Source organism: Atractosteus spatula, chromosome 3 (genome assembly GCF_055471065.1).
Source record: "Atractosteus spatula isolate fAtrSpa1 chromosome 3, fAtrSpa1.hap1, whole genome shotgun sequence".
In the NCBI taxonomy this organism is placed as follows: Eukaryota; Metazoa; Chordata; class Actinopteri; order Semionotiformes; family Lepisosteidae; genus Atractosteus; species Atractosteus spatula.
Genome location: NC_142708.1, coordinates 19969115 through 19995023, shown reverse-complemented (window position 1 = coordinate 19995023; position 25909 = coordinate 19969115). Strand labels below are relative to the sequence as shown.

Sequence of the window (25909 nt, the reverse complement as noted above, 5' to 3'; positions counted from 1 at the left end):
GAGGGAGAGGGAGGATGTCAGCATTACATAAGCAAACTCTATAAATAATTTCAGTCATTTTCAAATCTCTCCCCATTTTAGAGGACTTGATATGTGCACTAATGTCTTACATTCATCATACTTTATAATGATTTTCTCTCACCTTACAAAATGTGCAGGCAAATTGTTTTCTATGTTGCTGGAACATTTTACAGGAACAGTCTACAGGATGATATTGTCTGCATGTAACTTAGGATTTATCCTTTTACCATTATTAACTGAATGACAAGAAACAAATAAGCAAATGATGGAAACAAGGCACATGTGATTGTAATCTATAATGGCTATGCACAGAACAATAAAACCTGGTCTTATAATTAGTATTTGAAGAATGAATATGTCACTCCCGGGCTGGGAGTAGCTCGCTGCCTACAGTTGCCACGGGTAACTGCAGCATTCTCATGAGTGCTCACATTTCAACGGAGCCCATGAGGACCAGGTTATGCCACCTGTATGCAAGTCCCCCTCCCTTTCAATCAGAGACCCAATCATCCAATCGTCCCCCCAATCAGTCACTGTATTTGAACAGGAAACGCCGTTAATTCAGTGCTCTGACATTGAGCTATCAGGAGTAGTGCAATTCCCTGCCTGTTTCAGGAAACTGTCTTTGTCAGACGCCAATAGTCCAAAACACTTTTCGTTCGGCTTCCAGACACTCCTCACAGTCAGCACTGGATTTAGAAGTGTCCCTGTCCTGTCAGCAGCCCTGTCCTCCTTTATTCTCCTGGCTTCCAGTCAGCCTCACTGCGCCCGGTTTTCCCAGACAGTCATCCACCTGCATCGACCTGAAACAGTAGCTGTCAGACAATCTGCACCTGTCAGTGCACTCCAGCCAGCTGCACCGCAACACAGTGTACAGTAATTAAAACATGATTATGTGTGAAAACTTCGAGTTTACCTGTTCTTATCCCTGTTTTCAGATGGCCACAGAGACTGCTCTGGAGTTACATTAAGAATGACGTCTAAACCGTAAGTATCAAGTGACTCATCATAAGGTCTTATCTGAAATTTAGGCAAAGAGATAGAATGAACACAAAAATGTTACAGTTATGTATACTTTAAGCATCGTGCAAAGTAGAATAAAAAAGTGAAAAGTGAAAAGAAATCTCAAAATAACAAAGCTCACCAAAACACTGAGGAAAAAAATGTGAATATTAGCTGGGAAAGATAAGAATGATTACGAGTGGAGGCCATTCTTCCCATCAAACATTTTATATTTGCTTATCCAGCTGACTCTTGAAAGAAGTCAGGTTACAACCTTTGACCATGGGTTCCCAATCCTGGTCCCGGGGACCTAAACACCTTTTAATTTTTGTTTCACCTGAGCACTGAATTAAATAATTGAACCCCTTAATAGACCTATAAATATTTTTATTTTGTACTCTTTAATTGCTTTCCATTTCTGATTATGTAGGAGGTTGCCTTTTACTACTTCTGTAGTTCTTGTGCAACTTAACATTTCCACACTTTTCAGTAGAAAATAGACTTTTGAAAAAGTAGAAAAAGTTTCGAAAACATCAGACAACTCGCTGGTTCAGTTAAGGATTCATTTAAGTAAAGAGCTGAGCTGCAATGAAAACCGGCAGGTTGTGGGTCCCCACCATGATTAGGAACCCCTCTCTACCATAATAATGCTGGGCAGCTTGTATAAAAATGCCTCCTGTTTCCAGTTTAAAATCCTCTTCTGTCTAGGTTCCCTGCAGGAAGGAGGAAAATAGATCTCCTTTCCTATAATTTGCAGCATTTAGCAATAGTGTGGCAGACTTATGCACTGCAGGTATTGTAAATGTATAAAAATATAAAAGTGCAGTGGAATATTACATGTCAAAATATTAAAAGAATAATTTATGCCCACATTTAATTAACTGTATTTCAAGTTGTGTGTCCCATTACATGTGTCCCATCTGATTTTCTGCTTTTAATTTATTAGCAAGATTGATTGTTTGCCTTACTTTTTTGGACCAAGTCTTTTCCGTTTTTTTTCCGTGAAAAAGAAACATGAATAAAAAATGTACGAGAAACAACTGTTATAATTAACTGGGTATGTGCAGACAAAAATGGGTAAGACACGTTTGTTAGCATATTTGAGAAGGGAGCACTGATGTGAATTTGACACAAAAATTGTATAATCACTACTATAATTAGATTTTGTGTATAATGAAATGATGGTAGTCAGTGTGACTAGATACTGTTTATTAGTATTATTACCACTGAACCACTGAAGCTGACTGTCACTGTGTTTCATTCTCTCTCAATGCACAACCCATCACAAACAAAATACAGTGTCATTTCATGGGAATACTGTTAACATGGCAAAATGAGGATTCTACATAAAACACAATGACTTCCTGACAGCCATTTGGTTAACAAAATTCAAACTACTGTACCATTGTCTTTGAAAACACTTCACCGTTTGACTAGCAGCTATATTTAGCAACTTTCATTAAACCCAGACCTGCTTCAGAACTGCACTTCAATAGGGTCCAGTAATACTTTATATTCCCACATTGGATCATATTCTTGCGGTAGTCCCTTAAGAGTAAAACATCATTTTATTGTAGTTTGAGGATTGCAGGTCTAGCGCAATTGACCTGGTGCTGGATTTCATTGATAGTACCATGTTAGGAGAGGTGATAGCCAAAATACAGGAAGTGATCCATATTCTTCAGAGCATCCTTATTTAATATGGATGCCATGAAGGATTTTCAGCTGGAGCGGGTCAAGCTGGTGACCCTAGACAGTAAGAGTATTTCCAGGTCAAGTTGCACAGTGCATTAGAGGAAGTACCAACTGTTGTGATGATACTTTTGCCTAGACACCCTTGGAGGAAAACACATTGTGGACACCCGTATCCAGACTATTGGGATTCGCATCATGGTGAAGCCAGGACTGGTTCAACATCAGTGATGCTCAAATCTGTAATGTCATAGAGTGGCAATGAGAAGCCACTATGACCTGGATAAGCCATCCATGAACTGAACAAAAGATGAAAATATATCACCAGCTAGTGGCTGAGATGCAGGGACACATCAACAGCATGAGGAACAACTAGTTGAGAGAGTGAATCAGATATATGGCTACACTGACCAGCATGACATGCATAGCTTCTTTCAGACTATTAAGACTGCCAGTTGACATCTTGGGACAAAACTCCCTCTGATCTGAAGTTCCTGATCTCTCAAAGATAGCGCTATCCTATTTAACTGGGAGTCCATTGTACAAGTGGAGACTTTACAGGCCATCACACAGTGACCTGTGGAGGATTTGGATAATTGCCAGTCCACCAACTATTGGAGAGTTAAACACCAACAGATTCAAGCCGAAAAAAGCCTGCACGCCAAATGGTATAACAGCAGTTGTTAACATCCTCCCAGGAAACCCAGTGAAGCTTCCATGAAAAATAAATCAAGATCTGTTTATCACCTCATCATTAATCATGCAGCTGTATGGATTGTCCTCTAGTGCTTTTATTCCCTGCTGAGGTTTAAAAGAATGCTGAGACACCAGCAAGGGCAGAACCATGATTGTCCTGGAAGATCTGAAACTTTCTATATCTAGACCAAGCTCGAGCTGTCTTCATCCACATCATTTAAGATGGTCTATAGCCTGGCATCTGGTATTGACAGGATGAAAAGCTCTTCATCTTGGTAATCTCCAAGAAGAAACTAAACTCATCACAATTGACACCTACAACTTTTTGTTTATATACAACTACTTTCAATAACTCCTTCTGTATACTAATCAAACTTGATATATTATTATTATAGTTTACCCTTAGTTTAGTCACACTGTTAAAATAAGTGGGTAGGGACTTGCTTGGAAGCCTTCAAAAATGTTTGCAGTTTTCTAATCATTATGATCGTTTTCCACTTGGTTCATGTCTTCCCCTGATGGAGGTTTTCCCTTTTCCCAGCTAGCAGTTTAAAGTTCCGTTCAGTCTCACTTGTTCTGTTTTTATTCAAAAGTTTCCCTTGTCTATAGATGTGGCACATTTTAGAAGGGTTGGACTCTAGTGTGGAAGTCTTCACATCCTGTGCTTTTATAGTTGCGAAGCCAGACATCCTTCTCCAGCTGGTCAGTTGGTGGCAAGCAGGTCATTCCCCACAGGTTTACGATGGATTTAGCTGAGGCAAGATCTTATATCTTACATCCTGCTATTGCACTGCCATGGTATACACTTATAAAATATCTAAAGATACAGTATCTCCTATAGCAATGTACCAAATGGAGAACTATGATGGGGTAATAAGCTTGCAGACGGACATTTAGGTTTTTTTTAGTTGGTGGCCATAATAACTTTGTCCATGTAGGACAAGAGTCAATGAAATATATTTGATTGTTCATTTTCATTTTGAAACAAAAGATACCAGGGAATTTGTATTACTTTCAGTGTGCTGGATGATTGTTAACAACGTTATATCACAATGGCATAATCATCAGTATATTTCGGACTACTCTCATTCTTTGAATGCTAACCTTGGTGGAAAATAGCCTGGCACAGAGGGTGGCATTTTCAGAAGAAAGTATTCCTAAACCATGTTTTTGAATTAATGTCTCTGTCCCTCTCTGCAGACAGCCTTTGATTGCTGGCATATATCTGCTTATGTCTGTGGATACTGTTATACCACCAGGGAAAAAGGGTAAGTGGGAAGCCGTGGAACTGATTATCATTCCCTTTTTCTCATTGTAACAGCACAGCATTTGAATTCCTTTGAAGTGACATCTGATAGAAATATGCAGAGTAGAAGTATATCCTTTGCTAATAGACGTATTTATTTTTAAATACCAACCCTGGTGTTTTTCACCACCCATAGTTCCAACTGTTATCTGTGGGATAATGTCAAAATATTTTCCATTGGCCTTAATCTGTTTTTCATTTTCTCTTTCTGACGTCTGTGTAGGGCTGCCAGTGAAATGCACTATGTCAATGTTGTTAACATTTAGACGGATCCTTGGGTTAATTTCTATAAAAAAATATTTTCATTGAGAAACCCAAGTGTTCTTATTGTTTTTAAGTATAATTCAAAATTATGTGTAACAAATTATTATCAATATGTTATATTGCATATGTTTATAAAGTGTTTATAAAACCTTTGCTAATAAATTGTGGAGTGATGTAGAAGTTTAAATGTTTGTTCCTCACAAACATGTTCTGAATGGAAAACATCTTATGCACATATTTAAGAATAACTTTTTATTCTCTGTAATTCTATTTCTTACAAAATTTTCACACAAAAAATGTTAATACACCTTTTTTTAGAAAAAATGCTTATTGTCTGACATTGTTCAATGATAAATGAAAAGAATGCAATATGTACAAGAATATCACATACATTAACATTTTACAGATTAATAATTTTGTATATACTTGCACTAATGTGTTTGTAATATTTATAAAAGATGTAAAATAAATCGTGTTTTGTGTTTTTAGAGTAGTTTCACTAATAAGAAGCATTCTGTATAACTTGTTAAATTTGCATTTGCCTAATGCTGATATCTCAGATATCACAAGTTTGACATACTGTAGCCGTGGTGTGTTTTAATTTTCTCTTAAATGCCAGTTGATATGGTTATTTTATATTTCTTTTTACTATGTAAAATGCTCAACTGATATTAGGATATTACATGGTAACACAAGTAATATATGACTTCTTAGGTACCAGTGCTATTGTTACTAATCAACTGTATGATTATTTTGTTCACAGTTACGAATGCTGACATTGCCTGCACCTACAGGTCATATCCAATGTACCCATTTGCTTTCAGAACTCACACACATCGCCTGGGTAAGATTTTATACTAACGTACTGCATAATAATCTGTTATTAATTTTGCCTTTGACATTAAACATGTATAAATCAAGATTTGTTCAGTTCTGTTCCATCTCCAGTAAATAAAGCATTTTTAATTTATGTATGATGTATGAGTATGAGTATGTACTGTATGAGTTTTATATCTTAAAATGTTATTTTCATTTATTTAATAATGAACATAACCCACTGAATCATCATGTTATGCATTAGTTTGTGAAATTGTGCTGTATTTGCTTTTTCAGGGAAAGTAGTTAGTGGCTATAGAGTGCGAGATGGAAAGTGGACTTTAATTGGGAGACAGTCTCCTCAGTTACCCCAGGTAAGTCATATCAACTACATACAATTTTATACTAATCTTTTTTTTCTTTATATAGAATCTCACAAAGCTTTTCATATTTGGTAGTTTATACCTATGTGTGTGTGTATTTGTGCTTAAAAGGAAATTAAATGCAGTGTGGAAAATAAGATAAATGGTGTTGTGTTGTACATATGACTAAAATGTATTTTAATGTACATAAGTCACCGTGAATAAGGGGGTCTGCTACATAATTAAAAATAATAATTAGTTATAGGATGTTTCTGGCAAATGTCATTCTTCAACTGTTTATGAAAAAATACAGTACATACAATGCATAATTTAGCTCTTAAGAACAACACTACTTTTGTCTGAAATGTATATAACACATTATTTGAAATAATTTATTTACATCTTATTTATATATGTCTTAAGGTTTGTGTCAAAAGAGATGTTTGTAACAATTTCCTCTTAATGTTTGAAGAGATTTAATTAATGAATAGTACACGAATGAGACACCACATCACATTAGTAATACAGAGACTGGCTTCTTCAGATTACTGAGGTTATGTGGCAAATACAGTATCAGAATGGCACTGTAGTTTATCTTATCTGCAATACCAATGATTGCTTTTCTTCCAAACAGTGGAAGTAGAAGTAGAAGTCATATATTGCTTAGGGATATCTTCAGCTATCACAGTATAAGTAACAAGTAAAATGTGAGAGTTCACAGTCTCCGAATGACAATGTCAGATTTAGACAATTATATTCTGGATAGTGAAAATGCATTGTACAGTACCACTTCTATGAAAAGGAGCAAATCTTGGAATCGCGTATATTGAGTAATTGTTTTAGTCTACGCTTGCCTGCTTCTGTATTTTCACTAATGTAAAAGATCAGATGGAGGTATGCCTTCAATAATAAATATGGCAAATAACATTTATCTATTAATTATACTTACTTTGCCCATGAAAATAATGTTCAGCATAATGAAATGATAAATACTGTTTTCTTGAGTGTTACTGCAAGTGTTGCTTAGTGTCTAATATTTTACCAGGGTACATTCTTAGATTCTTAACCAAATTTACACAGAATACCTGAAACATTTACTTTGCAATGCATGTCTTCTGAAACACTTGCTTTGCATACAATGAATATAAAGCAAAACAATGAATTAAACAATACATTTACATTGACATTGCGACATTCATTAATGATAAAAAATAACTACCAGCCTGAACTACCAGAACTACCAGACTTATCTCTATCACCAGACCCTATTTTGAGAACCAGGGATCTAACTAAAAGTTCTTCTGTGTTGATAAAAAATGGCATTCATTAAAACGTTAGTACTATATGCATTGCTGTCTGAACCCTGATACTGAAATGGAGTGAAATCAATACACTTTCCAGTAAATTATGCATCAGTTGAAATACTACAAAGAGAGAGCTTTGAAAGTAAGGAGTCAAATCAATAAATATGAATGATTTTGTAAGCTACTGGAATTTCCGTGTTTTTTCGCTCTTCATAGTTGGTTGACAGTTTTACTATAAACTGGCAGGTTTGCTTAAAAGCATATCTGGGTTTGAAATCTGTACATGAGAGTGCAACAGGCTACTTTTATCTTCTCGTTTTTACTAGTGCTCTCACTCTGATGAAAAATAGCATCCATTAAAAATCCAATTGGAGAAACAAAAATTATATCCATTTGTAAGAGGAAAGCAGCCATTCATGCAAAAAAATACAGTAGTAGAAAATAAATTTAAAATTAATCTATGAAATATAGTACCAATTAGGATTTTAGCATATAACATGTCTTCTCCCACACATTTTAGAGAATTTAAACAATCCTCTGCAAACAAGGCTACTTTGTCACCAATAATAAAAATCCTTCAGAATTACTTTAAGGATTTTTTTCTTCCTACTTCTCATATTTCGGCTGCCAAGCAACTTCATATGAGGAAGGCTCAACTGGAAAATAGAGGCTATAGAAATTGTGACACAAGTAGGTTCTAAACAGTCAAAACCCCTTTTAAAATCTTTTGTACATGCCAGACTTATTACTAACTGCTCTTCTTCCGGAATGGTTTGGTCAGTGAGCTCCAAAAATGGTACTGTAGTGGCAATGTAAAATAGGGTTCCCTTATCAAGGCGGAATTGCAGTTGTGTTCTCTTATCCTGTTTTGGCACATGCTTCTCTTGTGCAGAAACTATTTGGCCAATTAACTCCAAACTTAGTAGGTATAGTTCTTGCAACAGTACAATTTAATGGGGTTTTTAATTGTGAATTTTTAGGATTTTTAATTAGTTTTTCTTGCCATTTGGATGATTAATTTGTTAATTTATCTATTTAGTGTGTTTACTTTTAATACTGCGTTTTATTTAGTATTTGGTTAAATTCACTTTATGGGTAATGCATATTACGAGGATTCTAGGTCTTGTTTATTCAATAAGATGAAAGTGTATAATAATATACATCTGTTCTTTAAGTTGTGCATTTCTAATAATTGGGAATATGCCTTTTCCTTTTCATCCCTTGTCTCTTGAACTGTACAAGTGCTGGTTGTCAGGGCACTGATATTGTGTTTTAAAACACAATCTTTAATATTTTAAGTAGACAAAAATCATTTGGCAGATAACAGCTGTCACTGCATGAATGCCCATGAAATGTGAAGGTTTTAGAACTGCTTTTCCGTTGCTGATTATTGATTGGTGATTGATTATTGATTGTTGATTGTATTAACATTTCAGCACAGCACAGAAAGTTTATCTTCATGTTTTGCAGAGATTGAATATTTTCTTTCATACTGTCAATAAATTTCCACTTTTCAGATATACTGGGCTATCACAAATGGTTTGTATACAAAGCAGAAAATTTCCTTTGATAAAGTGGGGCTTGTAAATATATCACTTGGAGTACAGTGTAAACATTGTACAGTATATTATTCTAAATTACAAAAACACAACAGAAGCCATCTTAGATCTCTCCCATATTTTCCACCATCTGCTTCTACATTTTACTAACAATATACCACAGGGGTTCCAGTGATTCAAAAAGAGCTAATGCATGCACATTTCCAGTCCAGTAGAACTATAATTACATTCTAAGGAAGGAAGAGATTTTAATGCAGTGAATCTTAAATATCAGGTATATGTTGCATTCAAAATGAAGATTTGGCAAATCCATAGCTCTGTCTGACCATAAAAAGAGTGGATGCAAGGTTCTGAGGCCTGGTGTGATCAGGTCTCTAAGTTCTGTTGAACCTCTAGTTCAGAAAGCAATGTTTTCTACCAGTGTGTTCTCACAGTGCATGGCTTCTGTGCCTACTTTCCCGCATTTAGAGGGATTTGTGATGGATGGTAGTCCCCTTTAGAGAATCAGTAATACGAAATTAATTAGAGTAATTTGGAGATGTTATCTAGCTGATAGTCTTGGTTCATGGGACACTGCAAAAAAACAACAACAAGGGAAATTCCCTAAAGTCTCTTATTTTTTTGTAATTAATGGAAGTGGATCATCAGAGCAAGTCTATTCTTTTGTCTATCTCCCCGAAGCTCTGCTCCCGAGTCACAGTTCATTTCATACTTGAATTTGGAGAGTAGTAAAAAAGAAAGTTGACTGTAGGTATTAGGAAATAACATTGTTATATTTTCTCCAGTACATGGTCTAAATGTTTGATGTAAACAAAAAATAATTTGTCCCCCTTGTGGTACATTTAAATCTCACCCCTTAAATACATTCCTTCATTTTCCAAATAAGTGTATAGTTTTGTTGCAGAATAATACAATTAAACAGCAAATGAAACAGAAATGTATGAAGAAACAGAAATAAGGGAAGGCATAGTAATATACACTTAAAATAGCTACTTCATGCCCTGCGGTGGACACTGACACTGAAAATGAGATTTTGTGTGGCTGTCATTGCCATATCAGATTTACATGCACTAATGGCTTTACCTACCTTCTTGAATATTTTTTTCCACTGAACTGTTGTTATTTTAAGTAGTTTAGTTTATACCTCAAGAGTATAAAATCTTTGTAGGATTTTTTTTTATCTCCGTATAAGATAAAATGCCCATTTTAATTTGCTCTTAAGAGGGAAGAAAAGTGCAGTAAATAATTGCAAACAGTGCATTCACTGCTTAAACTCACTTTATCGGTGACCTTTTGAAATACAGCATTTCAGGATTAAAACACTCTTTAGGGTGTGAAACCTAAATAGGTTTCGTTTTTTTGTCTGTAGGATAAGTATTTATCTTTGTTGTGACCTAAAAGATGGAGTAATGTACAATATAGTGCTAGTTAAAATCAAGGTCTGATTAGAAAAGATGCATTATTTTTCTTATTATGAAACTCTAAAGTGTTCATTGCATACATTTCTTTAGTAGACAGACCTTTCTTGTATAGTGAGAGACAACAGAACAAAGGTCTTTTCATTTCCTGCACTACGCTAACAAAAGTATAATGGAAAACAACATTATTTTATTAAACAAGTATTCAGTTTTGTTCACAGGTGTGTATGTATATTGGCAAAGTTACCTTTCTCTGGTTTGATACATGGATATTTACACAGCTTCCTTTGTCAAAATTCAGGTCAGATAAGTGTTCCTAATAATTTATTCAAGTTAATTAATTTTGGTGTAAATTGTAAAGTCAGCCAAATTAGAGGATAGATATTCAACAGTGAGCAGGCCATTTCTTGTGAGGTCATTAAGCAACTTAGAAATGGGTCAAAGCACAAATACAGAAACAGACATGGGATATTTATAGTCCTTGTTAATATCCATTTTGTTTATAGGATATTCAAAGAAAAAAATGTTGTTTACAGATTTTTTTTAAAAAAGTGGATTTTCTGATGTACCTGATGACAGACTCTTTAATATAATTTTTGTGGATTTTAATTTAGTTCATGTATAAATCTTGAAATTCTATACTCTTCATAGAGTAAAATTACATAACTGTTTTGTAACTTACCTTTTTCATGTTCGAAAGTTTTTGCATACAGTATATTGCATATATACACTATATGCACAAATATGTAGTTTTAAAAGTGTATATATCTGAAACTTGGTAGAAAAAAAAACAATGTCAAAGAACGTCATTGAATTTGACTGTTTTTCTATGAAGGGCAGCCTGATGGAGTTACTCGTTCTCTCAGGTCTTTAACCTCTTGAGGCGAAGGCTCAGACTTTGTCTCTGGTCAAACGTGAAATTGCTATGTTCCCATGCCCACCCTGGGGATGAATAAAGTATTTGAATTGAATTGAATAATAAATTGCAGTGGTCAGTTGTCCAAATCACACTGCCACTATCTAAAAGCAGAATAAATACAGAAAGCCTGTCTTGACACAGAAGATGACAGATTAAGCCTGCTTTCCCACCATGTATACTTTTTCATGGAGCACTTGGCAGCCAGGGCTGTCACTGATGTCCACATTACTTATCACCGTTTCCATCATAAGCGTTGCATGAAGGAGACGTATATGAACTCCCCTATTTAAATATGTTCAACACAATCTGAGAAAAAGAATCTGTAGGAGGTTCTGAACTACATCTATTTATTCTGAATCTTGCCTTAATTCACATGGCCTTGTTTTTCAGCGAAATGCTATGAGAACCTGTATGTGTCAGCTGTACATGGGTAGTCTCTGTTTGTAGACATTGGGCTTTTTTGTTGTTTTGATAAAAAGTGGATTTGATATTTTCATTAAAATATAAATTAATATATTTAAAATTCCATATCAATATAAGAGTACACGGTGAGAACGGTACTTTATATTGCCTTGATCTCAAGGTTATTAATGTACTTTTATTTAACAATTTACATTATTTTTTTTTGTATTCATTATGAAGCTGAAGGAATAGACAAGCACACATGCCTTCCCTGTCTGTTTTTCTTAATTATCACTTATAACTTGCAACTTTGCCTAAAATGTTCTGATTAATGAATTCAAGTACCAATGAGTTTCTGTTTTTCTATATGAATTTTATTAATGAATTTGAATTAGAATTTTAGCATATGGTTGTTAAGGGGCCACTGTGTTCTTGGCAAATATCTTGCTTCACTCACCACTAAAATCCTTCGATGAGTGTTTACCTTGTGATTTTTATGTCATCCTAGTGAGCTATTTTCATGGGTTTGGCGTTTTGTGAGCTCATAGTTAAATGTATTTTTTAGGCATTTTATCCTGCAAACAATGGTGTTGACATCCGGTATGGGGACAAATTGGCTGCCAGATGTGTATTTACAGGGGAGGGAAAGACTACCACAACACGCATTGGGTGAGTTCAAGTTGTCTCCTAGATTTTACTGACCTACATTTGAAATATTTTTTATTTTAGTTTTATACAGCAGTTATTGTCAAAGTTACTTTCAGAATTAAACTGGTCAAATGCTATCTTTCCTTATATCTGAGGACAACTGAACAAGGACGCCTAAAGGAACAATGCTATTTACACCAGACGTGGTCTGGCCACAGCTCCCAGCTAGTTAAAGTGCTACTTGCTCAATGAATAAAGAGAAGAAACATTCATAAACAAGGTTGAATAGGTTGGATATGGAAAATAAGCTGTCCTACTGTGAAAAATGATTAGGTCATATTTTTACTTTCTGTTTGCTCACAAATGTAATGTTGAAAGGTTGGCCTTGCTACCCTTGTGTGGAGATCTTGGTATATGACTCTTGTGAGGTATACACTGATCTGAATTCCTTGCAAAGAAACACTAAACAGTTTCAAATATCCCTTTAATTTTTGGAAGTTATTTCAATAAAATTGCTAATAGCAAATATACACTTAATGATGTTGTATGAAATTCAGGGTTGTACAATGTACACCAATAATGGTCCAAGTTAGTATTGAAGGTGTATATAAAAGGATTGCATGTAACTTGAATAAATGATGAGAACCTTTTTATTAAAATAAAACATGACAAAACATGAGCAGCATGGCAGCGCAAGGGTTGGCACTGCTGCCTCACAGTGCTGGGGCCTTGGGTTCAATTCCTGGGGTGCTATCTGTGTGGAGTTTGTATGTTCTTCCCATGTTTCTGTGGGTTCCCTCTGTGTACTCCAGCTTCCTCGGACCAGGCAAAAATGGTGGTAAGTTAATTGGCTTATGGAAAAATTGGCCCTAGTGTGAGTGTGTGTGTTTGTACCTGTGTGTGCAATGTGATGGTCGGGTTTCCCATTCAGGGGTATCCTGCCTTGCTCTCGGTCATTGCTGGGATAGGCTATGGCTCTCCTGCAACACTTTACTGGTTAAGCACTTAAAGTTTAAGAAATTGAATAGATGGATGACAAAGTGCAACTACAATTACAGTTTCAGGTCCTTTTTAGAACATTTTAGACATACAGTTTTGCACACCAGGAAGTGCAAAGTTGCTCAAATTTCTTCAAGGTGTCAAGTTGGCTGGGGAACATTGATGGACCTCAATTTTCAAACTGATTCACAAAATAAAATTTCAGGGCAAGACTGTTATGCCGGGCCCGTAGTTGGAAAGAAAAGGGGCATGTAATTGTCCTCAGAATCTGATCAGCGGTGAGGATTACAGAGTGATAACTATTACATTATGTGATAACTATACAGTAATGGGAAGCAGAAAAGAGAACGGCAGGCAGCTGAGATGCTCAGGGAAGCAGTCGGATCTGGGCTGGAGACAGGAGGGGATGATAGATAGTTAGTGAGTGGTGGCAGTGTTGCAAACAGGAACCAGAAGGCTGTGAACAGGGAAAAACTGTAAACCTGAAACAAAGAACAAACACACAGTCAAGTCAATGTCAGATCCTTGAGGAATGGTTCCTTAGGGTTTAAATAGTGTGCAAGGTTCTTAACAAGGTTGATAAGCCCGAACTGATCTCGTTAGCGATGGCCCTGATGCACGTGTGGAATGCGCCATGGTGATTGAGGGTTGGAGCTCGTCAGGGTTTCACAAAGATAAATTTAAATGGCGTTAAATATTTAAAAGTTAGACATCAAAACATGCAAGAAAATGTGAACAAATATACCAATTAATATATCATGTTACATTTTCAGAATGAACCATGAAATCATTCCAAACTTGGTATAATTTACGATCTACTTGAGCATTAACATAATCCTGTTAAGCTTTGATGCATAGACCTGATCAGCTTCTGGACAGACTGCTATGGGATGTTCCTGTGCAGCTACAGCCATCTTGTGAGGGTTTGTCCAGACAGGATTGTCTCCTGTTGTAGGGAATGGAGAGTTGGTCCCACTTATGTGGTATTATACTCGGGTCTACTGTAGGTAAAAGTAGGCTTAAGGCAACACTTTGACACTTTTGTTGAAGTTATTCTATTGTAATCTTAGCAATGTATGGTCTTGCATGGAATTGCTGAAAAACCAACACTTCAGAAATGACTCAGGTAAAACCTGTTGCGCTGAGCAGTAAGGTTTTCCTCAATCTTCATCAAAGATGTTCTTGTTAAAAGAGATTCTTCCACATGTCATCATGCTTCTACCACCCCTCTGGTTGGTTTGAGCAGTGAAACAGTATAAGGCTTCCATCACTTCTGTCACGGACAAATAGCATTCATTAGTGAATAGAACACTCTCTTCTGTCATCTCAAATTTTCTTTGACCCACAGAAGGCAAACATTTTGTCTCTCAGCTGTCAACATGTTGCCCCAGAAGTCCTATGAATATGCAGATTGAAAACTGCAGTTGATCTGCTGATGCTCAGTTTATTTATCCTCTGAATATCTTATGCTGCAGCCACTGCAGTCTTAGTCACTGCATTATTATGCAGATAGAACATATAGACGTGTCTTTATTAACGGTTATATATACAGATTCTCAATCAACATATATTGGCAAATTGAGCTAAACACTTATACCACAGTCTACACATCTGGTTCTTCTATGAAATCATATGACTTAAGCCCGATATTTGTTTATTCCAAGGAATAGTAATTTTGAATTGACAATTTAAAATGTTAAAAAAGTATTAATATCCCCAGTGAGCTATTTATCTAAAACTTATGTCATTGCATTGTCATTGCATATAAAAAATACAGTTTATAAGCTGCACAATGCTCACTGCACTGAAACTTACCATTGAGGCATCTCTGTATCTCATGATCATGCTAAGCACACGGTTATTAGTTTTAAAGGCAGATATCATAGAACTGCATGGTAAGCTTTTGAAAAAACGGTGTCAAAGAAGACGTAGATGTCATTTCTGCTACTGAGAATTTATGCCAGGCACAGCAGCGAAAGATACATTTACAATTTTTGCCCTTCATCTCCTTCTGTAGCAAGATGTGGCAGGTACGCTGACAGGTTTAAGATGCGGACAGTGTGAGCTTAGAGATTTTAAAAAAGCATTGTCAAGCCCAGGGAAGAACTGTGCCTTGTGGTCTCTGGGGAAACTGCATTTTCAATGCAAGGAGGGACTGATTTCCGTTTTGAGCTGTCTTTTTTTTTTTGCGTGTCTGCCATGTCATTATGGTTGCCATGGTGAATAACTGAACGCTTCATGACTCCAATGGGGAAAGACTGCATTGACGTATTTACCAGGCAGGCATCGCCCCCGCACCTCTGTGGGTACCTCTGCTCACTGACAAGGACAACCAATTAAAATTGCAACAGTGGCCTGCCTTTTGTTAACAAATACAATGTAATTGTCTCTGCGTGGGGAATGAGTGTGGGGAATAACTTAATTTGGAAAATTATAGGATTAAGATTTTAAAAAGTTTATAACCTGTCGGATGATGGATTAAGTACCTCATGAAAACTTTATTTCTTAGTGTGGTGAATAATTAGCCTAAATTAGTTAAAGGACATTGTGTGGGTATTCATTTCTTTCCATTTTATTTTTATTTTATGTATTTATTCCATTTTATTTGTTTTCATTTTATTTCCACAGGGGCACATCTGAAGATGAAATGTGTAACTTCTATATCATGTATTACATGGATGCCAAACAAGCAGTTCCTTATATGAGATGCATGGAAAATGGAAAGAATGAGATGTTCAGAAACATTCCCAAAGAAGCAAACATTCCTATTCCAGTGAGCCCCGGCATGCTGATGATGCATGGACACATGCATCAAGCAGGTAAAAAAATAAGTCCCTGCTCTCTCTTATCCACCAGTTGTCCTTACTGTGCACTGTGTGCGTCTTGTCAAACAAACACATTCTTTCTCAGAGATTTACACATGCATTTGATGGCAAGACTTCAATAAACAAAAACATCTATGGGCTGTATATCACTCTGCCCTTTGAAATGAAAAGAGCAGATGTGCAAGCTCCTTTTCCAATACTAACCTTAGTAATATATCATTTGATCTTCTCCCTGAAGTGGCATTTCTGTATTTATAGTGGGAGAAGTTCTAACAGTACACAGAATATATTGTATTAGTACCATTTCCAATATTGAAAAGCTTCTTTACAGACTAAACACCTTTTTGTGCTCGTTTCTCTTTGCTACATGTTGTGAAACAGCTGGATAAATTGTAAAGTTATTTTTCAGTTTTAAGTACTTGCATGTAAGAACTTTGTGGTTTACAATTATTGTGTTCTTGTTATATACTAAAGGTCCTGAAGAGGAATCTGTATTACTGCAGCCCAAGAGAGAAGAGGAAGAGGTTCTAGACCAGGGTGAGTTTATCCTGGAATGTTACTCATATATGCATTCAGCTCACATTGTAAGTTTGATTAACATACCATTCTGTCAAAAGGCAAATGAGGTCCATTTTATAGTGCAAAAAATGTTTTAAAATGTCAAAGGCATTTACTGGTTTAAACAAGTAGTTTATTATTATTTATTCAGTAATAATATGTTGCACTTTTCCTCTACTTCTGGAAAGTAGAAAATGGACATGGAATAATTTCCCTATGTTGGATATAAATGGGAACAGACCCAACATTTTATGTCTTTTCAAATGAATTTATGAATGTTTTCACAGCTGAAAGAACCTTTATGTGGATAATGGAGGCAGTTACAATTCAGCAAATGACCCTGTTGCATGTGGTACCCATTGTGATGGAACTGTGATCTGTACAGAGTAAAAATACAAATGATTCCTAAAGAAGGGGAATTACAATTTTCTTTTGAAAAGTAACTGAATTTTCATCTTCATTTTTTGTGCATATTGTTTGTCACTAATTCTCTGAGCTTGTACCTACAACGTAGCCATATGCTTTGAGACCGCGGATGTAATTGTGGCACTGGGATTGGCATGTTGAAGTCCTTGTTTCCATGGATACGTCACAGTAATCAGTTTGCATCATTTTCATGGATATCAGATTCTCAGCAAGGAGCATCTTTCTTATGGAAGTGAATGTGGAGGTGTGCAGAAATTCTGCATTTCTGGTTTATCCATTACATAGTAATTACATAGACATAATATTGCAGATGGAGAGATTGCCATAAAAATCACCTTGCATCCTTGGCTTTTAACTAGTATTATGCAGTGTTTTGAATGCATACAAGAATTATGTATGTAGTATATCAACAACACACACATTGGGAATTCACTGATATTTTGATGTTAAGGCATGAAAATACTGTAGATGCGTTGAAGACAGAAGCTTTGAACTGTTCTTGATTATGCATGTATGCTGTAGTTTATTTTAGGTGAAGATCAAATTGAATTTATTTAATGTTGCTACAGTGCATTTTAGTTATGTTTAACCTTTATTTCTTATGAAATAGAGCCCTGATAGCCATTTTAATGTTGAAAACACATACTGTGTTGTCACAGCAGGGTGAAAATTGAAAGTAGATCTTTTCTTTGAAACTCATTTATTCAACACTGGAAACGTGTTTTGATCTGATGCTAAAAAGTCTGGTAACAATTGAGAATACACTTAATAAGGTTTATGTAAATGCATTGTTAGATGGAATTGCTCTAAACTATGTAGTGTACCTAGCTTACTATACATTTATACACATAAATTCATCTGTTGTCAAAAGTAATGGGCATATTTGAAATCTAATTAAAATCCTTTCTATAACAGGATATGTCATTGACATATAAAAACTCTTAATATTAGATTTTGTAAAATAAGGTGAAATGTGATTCATTTCACTGTCAGTTTACCTCTCCAGGGCAGTTACATTCCCTTGTAATGAATTTTAGATTTTCCTCTCCATCAGAAGGTTGTGCTCAATAGTCAAGTCAAATTATTTGGTCAAGAGAAATGTGAAAATCTGAGACAATACATCTTAGTATTAGATGAGCAGCCAGCTTTTGTTTCTAGCATATTCTATGTGGGGTGCCATGGCTCAGTGCATAAAAAAAATACCCTTAACAAGCAAGACAACTGAGAGAAAAAATCAAGGTTTCATTTCAAAAGTACAACAGAAAACAGAATAACCTTTTGCCACTGAAAATTGCTTGAGGCAGAAACAAAAGAAACTATTTTTTCTAGAAACTAGTCCAGCATTCAACTATCAGCTGATTTCAGGCCCATATGTCCTTGCTTAGTGTTGGATGCAGTAGTAAAGGGATGTCCTCCAGAAACTGAGATGATAGTTTGACATACAGCCTGAAAACCTTCATTCACAGAAAGAAAATGTCAAAAATGTCCAGAATCCTGACCTAACCATAAAGATGGTAAATGTGCATTGGGGAGAGTGTGTTGGGGATAGAGGAGAGGTATGAACTTTTCAGCTTAAAGAGGAAACAGCTTATGAATTAAAACCATATGAGAGATTGTCAGAATGTCATGTCATATAATTTACCAAACCTCATTATACGGTACCATATGGTGTCGCGGGAAGCCGGTGCCTACACGGCAAGCAACGAGTGCACTGCAGGGTACACCCTGGACAGAACGCCAGTCGATCACAGGGCAGGTGAAAGCCAATCATACATGGGGACAATTTGGAGGCCACGGTAAAGGCAGAGGGGGGAAATTTGGCCCGGAAACCAGGATCTTTAATGACACTGAGAGTCAGGACCTCGGTTTAACGTCTCATCCAAAAGCCAGCGCCCACTACAGTATAGTGTCCCCACTACTATACTTGGGCATTAGGACCCACACAGACCACAGGGTGGGAACCCCCCGCTGGTCCCACTAACACCAGTTCCAGCAGTGACCATAGCTTCCCAGGAGGTCTCCCATCCAGGTACTGACTAGGCTCAACCCTGCTTAGCTTCAGTGGGTATCTACTTGAGAGCTGCAGGGTGATATGGCTGATTGTCAGAATATTCTGAGGTAAAATGGAGATAATACTCTCACAATAAACTGTCTGGAGATAGTAAAAATAAAGATAGTAATGTGGAAGATGTTTTGCTGGTGCTCCATCAGAACATATTGGTAAAGGTACAAAGAAAAAGTAAAGAAAGAATATTATTCCAAACATTACACAAAATTAGGCAATACCCTCAGGAAGCTATCAGGAGTAGATTACCTCTACTCTTAAAGATGATTCAACATAACAGTGATCTTCAGTGTACATCCAGGCTCATCCATAATAACATAAGAAAGGTTACAGATTAAAGCATGCCATTCAGTTGATCTACTCTTTTTGAAGGTGATCCATCCATCCCAAGCTGTTTACATCTGAAAGAACAGCAGGTTTTGAAAATGATGTACATGCCTCCTCAGGCAGTGTTTGGGATGAATTAGGCCAGAGAATGAAAAATATGTTTGCAATCAACATAATTATGCCAGGAGACGCAACAGATGGAGCAGAAATTCACCGTGGTACATTGCTTAAGTTTTGCAATGAAATGCCTAGTATCTGCAGCTGTGCTTGTTAAGTATCACAGTTATAGAGGTTCAGTTTAAATGAGAAGAGATTTCATTAGCATATCTGCAAAACACATCCAGCATGCATTGTTTTTCTTTTGGCTATGTGACCGTCGCGGTTCTGTGCGGGCTCGTGCCCTCCGCCACCCGTTTCGTCCCACAACACCTGGGGCGCGAACCCAGGTCTCCGGCGTAACGCAACTGGGAACCAGCCGCATGAGCTAAAGGAGACCTCCCCCAGCCCAGGCGGCTGAGGTCCCCGCTACGCGCAGGGAGGGCGATGACGTCACCGTATCCGAACTAGCTCTGCTACAGCTAGAAGAATTTCATGTGAATCAATAGCTGACTCTATTCTACGGTTTTCTTTGTTATTTCTGACAAACCCACTGTATGTGTCCATATAATTGTGACTTCCAGTACATTATGCTGCTTTACAGTATGCTGGTTATGCACTAGTTTGCTGTTTCAGAGTAGGGGCTTTCATGTTCATCACACCAGATATCTACAGTATCATTCAGACTGTTATCAGACAACAGGCATCTTTTGATAAACTCTTCGGTCAGCTTGCATGCTCAAGATCTCACTTATACTTTGCCTTCTTTTGCCTTCAAATAAATTGCCTGATAATCTGGCTCTATTCTGGTCTCTTTTTAACTTTATTTTAACTTTGGTCCATAACTTATTGAATTAGGTTTAGGTTATATCCTGAATTTTGTTAGACTACTGAGATTTGTATCACACAATTACTATTAACATCTTTGAACTTGTAGTGTTCCATTTTATACAATACAATTATATTATTAAGTTTATGTTGGTTTGGATAAAAATATTAACCCAACGACTGGATAATAATAAGACAGAAAATATCCTTAGGATGCATAATGGGTTTATAGTTTTTTTTTGTTATTATAGCAAAAGCAAAAACAATAAATGAGCATTTGACTTACTACTGTAAGTATATCTGATACCAAAATTAATTCAAATGAAAAAAAAAATACATGGGCATCATTTTATGGCAGATTACTAATTAAAAATCCAAAATGGAGAAAACGTGTGGCCTTTCCATTAATTTTTATGCTTGTTAAACCCTGCATATGGGAATTGTCCACTAATTTAAATGACTAGGAGTCCCTTCAATTTAACAACAATTGTTTAAATAAAATTGGCATCTTATATGTGAGATAAGATGACAGAACTAGTTATCTCAATAGCTGTGAATGGAGGGTTGGATGCCAGAATGCTGTGCATTTATGCAGCTGATAGTGTAAGGAATTCCCAATGAAGAGATATGTGGACGCAGGAGTAGGTAATGTCGAGGCAGGCAAACAATCCGGAACGTCAGGCGAGATCGTGTTGAAAAGGGAGAAAGGTGGTTCGAAATCCAGGAAGTACAAATAGAGGCAAACAGTCCGAATCGAAAGGCAAGGTCCAAGGTCGAGAGGGAAAGGGGGAGTCCAGTATCCAGGAGAATGCGTAGTACAGAATAAATGCCAGGTAGAGCTCTCAAAGAGTAGACTCAATACCGAGCAGCAAGAAGCGTGTTTGAATGGCTTAAATACTGAAGCCTGCCGCACGGTAGGGCGTCTGGTGCCGAGTTAATATGTGCGGCGGCGCTTGTAATTATCGCCCCGCTGCTGGCACTGGTTAGCTCTCTTGGGGGCTGGTCTGGGCAGGTTGGCGGTCGTGACAGATAGCAGTTCAGTTCTATAGGTTTTCATTGGCATATATCTAGTTTTTTTTTCCACAGATCTCTTCAGCATTCTATAAGGAATGCTGAACACTGGTGACGTGTTGTAATCTGAGATGTGAATCCAATAAGGAAAATCTTGTTGCCGTTGTAAGTGGCATTACTGAATGAGAAGGTGGCACCCTTCACTCTGTACCAGAATTTACAAAACATGTTTCTAAACCAATGTCTCACTATGGTGACTGGGGACACTGTGCTGTAGGAGGTGCTGTCTTTAGGAAGAGATCTTAAACCAAAGTCCTGACAAGTTAGATCCTGTAATTATGTTCAGAAGAGAGGTACATTAATTCCAGTGTCCTTGGTAAATTCTAGAAATATCTGCCTTAATTCATTTGGTAAAGCAATTTGTCACATCTCCACATGATGATGTACAGTACTGTTTATGGGGGCTGTAGGTACGTAATGACTGCCGTGTGTCACTTAGGTGGGTGCTGCACTTCAGTAGTGGACAGTCTGTCGCTTTATATGTGTGCTTTGGAATTCTTTGGGAAGAAAAATGCAAAGAATAATTGTGTATAAACAACATTGTGCAAGTTAGTTTGTGTTTTACTGTTTGGGGATAAATGTAGCTCCTGACGACAATACTACTTTCAAGTTGAAGATAATAAATTCCATGGTGATTTTCATATACTTTAAAGACCTAATATTTCCAAAAATCTCACTTTTTAATCTCAGTATTAATTGGCTTCATTGGCAACATCCGGTGCATTAAGTCATAGTAGGAGATGACATTTCTCTCAAAGGTGAAAACCGAGAAGCAACCAGATAATGCACCATATTAATCTTTAAAGATACAAAATGAGTTAAGAATCTGACATTCATTCAACCCACTTTCTTCGTTCACTGCACAAAAAATGTGTCACTGGTCATTTTCTTACCTTGTACATATTAAGCATCCCTACAAATGCAAAACCTGTAATAAATTTATCATTTAACATGTTAGATAATTTAGTAAATAGATTAAGTTTCATGCTATGGATTAAGTGTTATATTTTAAAGCTTTTGGAAAAAAATGCTTGCTACAGTTTGTTATTTTTTAGGTTTGATTGCTAGCATCACATTACTTTATATAATGAAACTAATGTATTGTATGCCCTGCATATTCACTCTTGAGAAAGAGGAACTGCAGATTTCCTTGAGCAGAAACAGAATACAGAGTACCCAAAACTCGAAATGTCCTACAAGCAGTAGAAGAGCATCTGAGCCATTAACAACCTATGGCTCTCTAACCTGCATCCCGACAGGTTGATAAATCACTCTCTGTATTTGCCTTTGCCATTATTAGGAAACAAATTCTGCGACTGTCAGTCACTAGACTTTTTGTTGTCTCTCGAACCAGTTTTGATGGATGAGCTCAATAAATAAAGACCGGATACAGCTCATATATCATAGCAGGCTGTCCAACGTGCTGTGTGAAAAGAGAAGCAGCTTCATGATTAGCATTAGAAAACAATGGTGTTTTGCAGAGCTCTTTGATCTTGAACAGGGAACTGAAGAGGTATATTTTCGAGAATAGGAAAGCCTAATGGTCTAATGTATTCTGACCTGCTGGTAGATTTTGTTTATCATCATATTGTTACTTTTGTCCTGGAAATTGTGATCAAATTTAATTTCTATAATCTAGGATAAGTAATACTTTATTTCGATTTAGATTCAGGGTAATGGAGAGTTTTTCTGGAACAAATTCTTATTTGTAACACTCTTGGTGTCTTGGGATTCTTCTGTGTGAATCCACCTTTGGTGCAAGAAGATTGATTATACTTTATTGCGGATGCAGCATCAGAGATTGTTAGGCCAGGAAACAAACACAACCCAGGATGTACGGTCTTTTTTCAATTAGTACCTTGAGAGCATTGAAAGTTGGTGGCATTTAGCAGCACAAAATAACCAGTGGTTTTGATTTAAAGTTTATTTGTCTCTGCCACATACTATACAGTAATGTTATCATTTTTTTAAAAAATGTCCTGGTAGGGTTGAGTCGTTTATATGATGCTATTGTTGTTTTTTCCCACATTACATTTTTTATGTCTTCATAATATACTGAAAATAAACTGTTAATAATGTGTTGGTAGTTGGAAATGAAAAAAATCAACACTACATAAAAACCAGGAATATAGCTTGTTGGAAAAGGATCCTGAAAGGCACCAGAAGTGCAGATAAAGGGGAACTATACCTTCTGGCTCACATGAAGTAAGAGAAAACTCCCCAGTGCCTGTACTTGAGCTGTAGCAAGCCATTCTACCTTAATGGCTCCTTCCATTATGTCATAATATGAACCATGATATGCTAATATTCACGAGAAGTGGAATGATTCCATCCCCATTCAGTAAACCAGTGTCCTGTAAAGCCATGAAGATAGTGAACATATCTTCATCTTCATTTGACTTGTTTCATTTAGAGTGTCTATCTCAAAGGCAGCCAGTCTTCTGCCCTGAGTTTCATGTTTGAATGTCCACTTTTTTGATACATTAGTGTTGAAACACAAGTAATGAGATCCTGATTAAACTTCGCAGAGATTGCCAGACAATTTTGTATCACCATAAGGACACTTGCTTGTCATCTGCTAATGTGACTGTGCCCAGGCGACCTTGCCCGCCACGTCTGTGAACATTTCAGCTCTCTTGTAAGTGCTGTCAAAGCCTCTTGTGTCATGCTTTGGTTGGCAGTAAGTGAATGTGGTTCCATACCCATTGCTGTCAACAGCACAGGAACGGACAGATATAAGAAGCTTTTTTGGGAGAGTTTTGATGTATGTTAAAATATTGCATTTTGCATAAAGAATGTTGTCCTCTTGTTGTCTAAAATGGTTCATTGGGAACATATGAAATCTGCATAATGATGCACAACTCATTTTTGATTAGTATTCTCAGTCTCATTGAATATTTGATAGGGATTTGCGTCCCTTACTGTTTCATGATATTTATTTTCTTTATTGAACAATATAAACTTTAGTATTAATTTTGTAATATAGTCGTGTTACACTTTGACAGTATGTACTTGGATTGTTTAATTTTCAAGTTGTTCAAGATGAACTATAAGCTCCTCTTTGAGCTTCTAACTAGAAGTGACTTTCTATAACAACTTTCTGTAGTTGGGCAACTAAAATCCAAAACAATATCTCCATATTTGAAACTTTAAACACTGAACATCTTAGTCACTCATTAGTTTGATCATTCAGATGTCACCTCTCTTCCTCCTCTCTCTTGTGGTGTGTTTGCAGAAAGATTATAAAGACAGATTCTGGAAGACTCCACTTTGGAGTTTTTAAATTGTCACTGTCTTACGCCAGCTGGTCAGGTGACCCCCCCCAGCTTGCTGGGAAATGTAGTCCATCTTGTTTGAACCTACTTCCATATCACAGTAATTTTCATTCATCTAAAGCAGTTTTCAGCTGCTTTATCTTTAGAAGGAAGTGGTAATCCAGAGTCTAATCTAGCACAGGGCCAAAGAAAGGACTACACCCTGAATGGGACACCAGTTCATCACAGTGGACCCATCCAAATACACACATGCACATTCAAGGATGCTGGTCAGTTTGGACAGCATGTCTTTGGACTGCGGAAGGAAAGCAGAGCACCGGGAGACACCCTAAATAGGCAGGGAATGAAGATACAAACTCTGAGATTAGGTGCATGAAACTAGAATCAAGTCCAGATCCAAAAGCTGTGAACTCAGAACCACATCAATCTTAATGTAACGTGTTGTAAACAAAATTGTTCAAAATATATAAGATAATTATATATTATAATCATAATAAAGATAATTGAGTATCTTTTTTTTCACGGAACAATGCATAACTTTGCAAACGGCAAACACTATTTTTTCGCTCTTGAAAAATCAATGTGACATTTTGATATAACTAAAATACATGTCACTCCTATGTTTTCTGTTTGTGGTGAAAGGAAATGTTCTTGAATTATTAACTTTTTTGAGCAGTCAAGTGTTTTTTGTAGAAACCATTTACTTTGTACAGAAAATAGGTTGACAATACAAACAGGAATAAAAACTGTATACGCATTTTATATTTTTTAACAGTGTGTTGTAGTTTTGGTTTCTGTTTTATTAAAACCATTTAGTTTCTTTCTGTGGTGGTTTTGTTAATAATAAATTGCTTATACAGAGATAAAAAAGCATCACTTAAAGCTCAGGCATACTCAGGCCCTGGTATGACTGTGGGTCTTTCGAGTTGTTGATGGCTTTTGCAACCCTGCATATCCACAACATTTCCAGGGCAACCAGGAATATTTTGGAAAAAACTTAATCCCATAAGAATGGATCTGTGATTGGTTG

At 36.5% G+C, this 25909-nt stretch overlaps 1 protein-coding gene across 5 annotated transcripts in view; it reads left to right on the top strand.

Moving 5' to 3' along the window:
* Nucleotides 1-25909, top strand: part of pam (peptidylglycine alpha-amidating monooxygenase) — a 120326-nt gene that overhangs the window by 71259 nt on the left and 23158 nt on the right. For all 5 annotated transcript variants that reach the window (XM_088909950.1, XM_088909949.1, XM_088909948.1 and 2 more), the window contains exons 8-14: nt 960-1008; nt 4612-4679; nt 5745-5825; nt 6095-6171; nt 12327-12430; nt 16037-16227; nt 16708-16770. In XM_088909950.1, coding sequence (XP_088766076.1) covers nt 960-1008; nt 4612-4679; nt 5745-5825; nt 6095-6171; nt 12327-12430; nt 16037-16227; nt 16708-16770 — 633 coding nt within the window. The remainder of the gene's footprint in view (nt 1-959; nt 1009-4611; nt 4680-5744; nt 5826-6094; nt 6172-12326; nt 12431-16036; nt 16228-16707; nt 16771-25909) is intronic.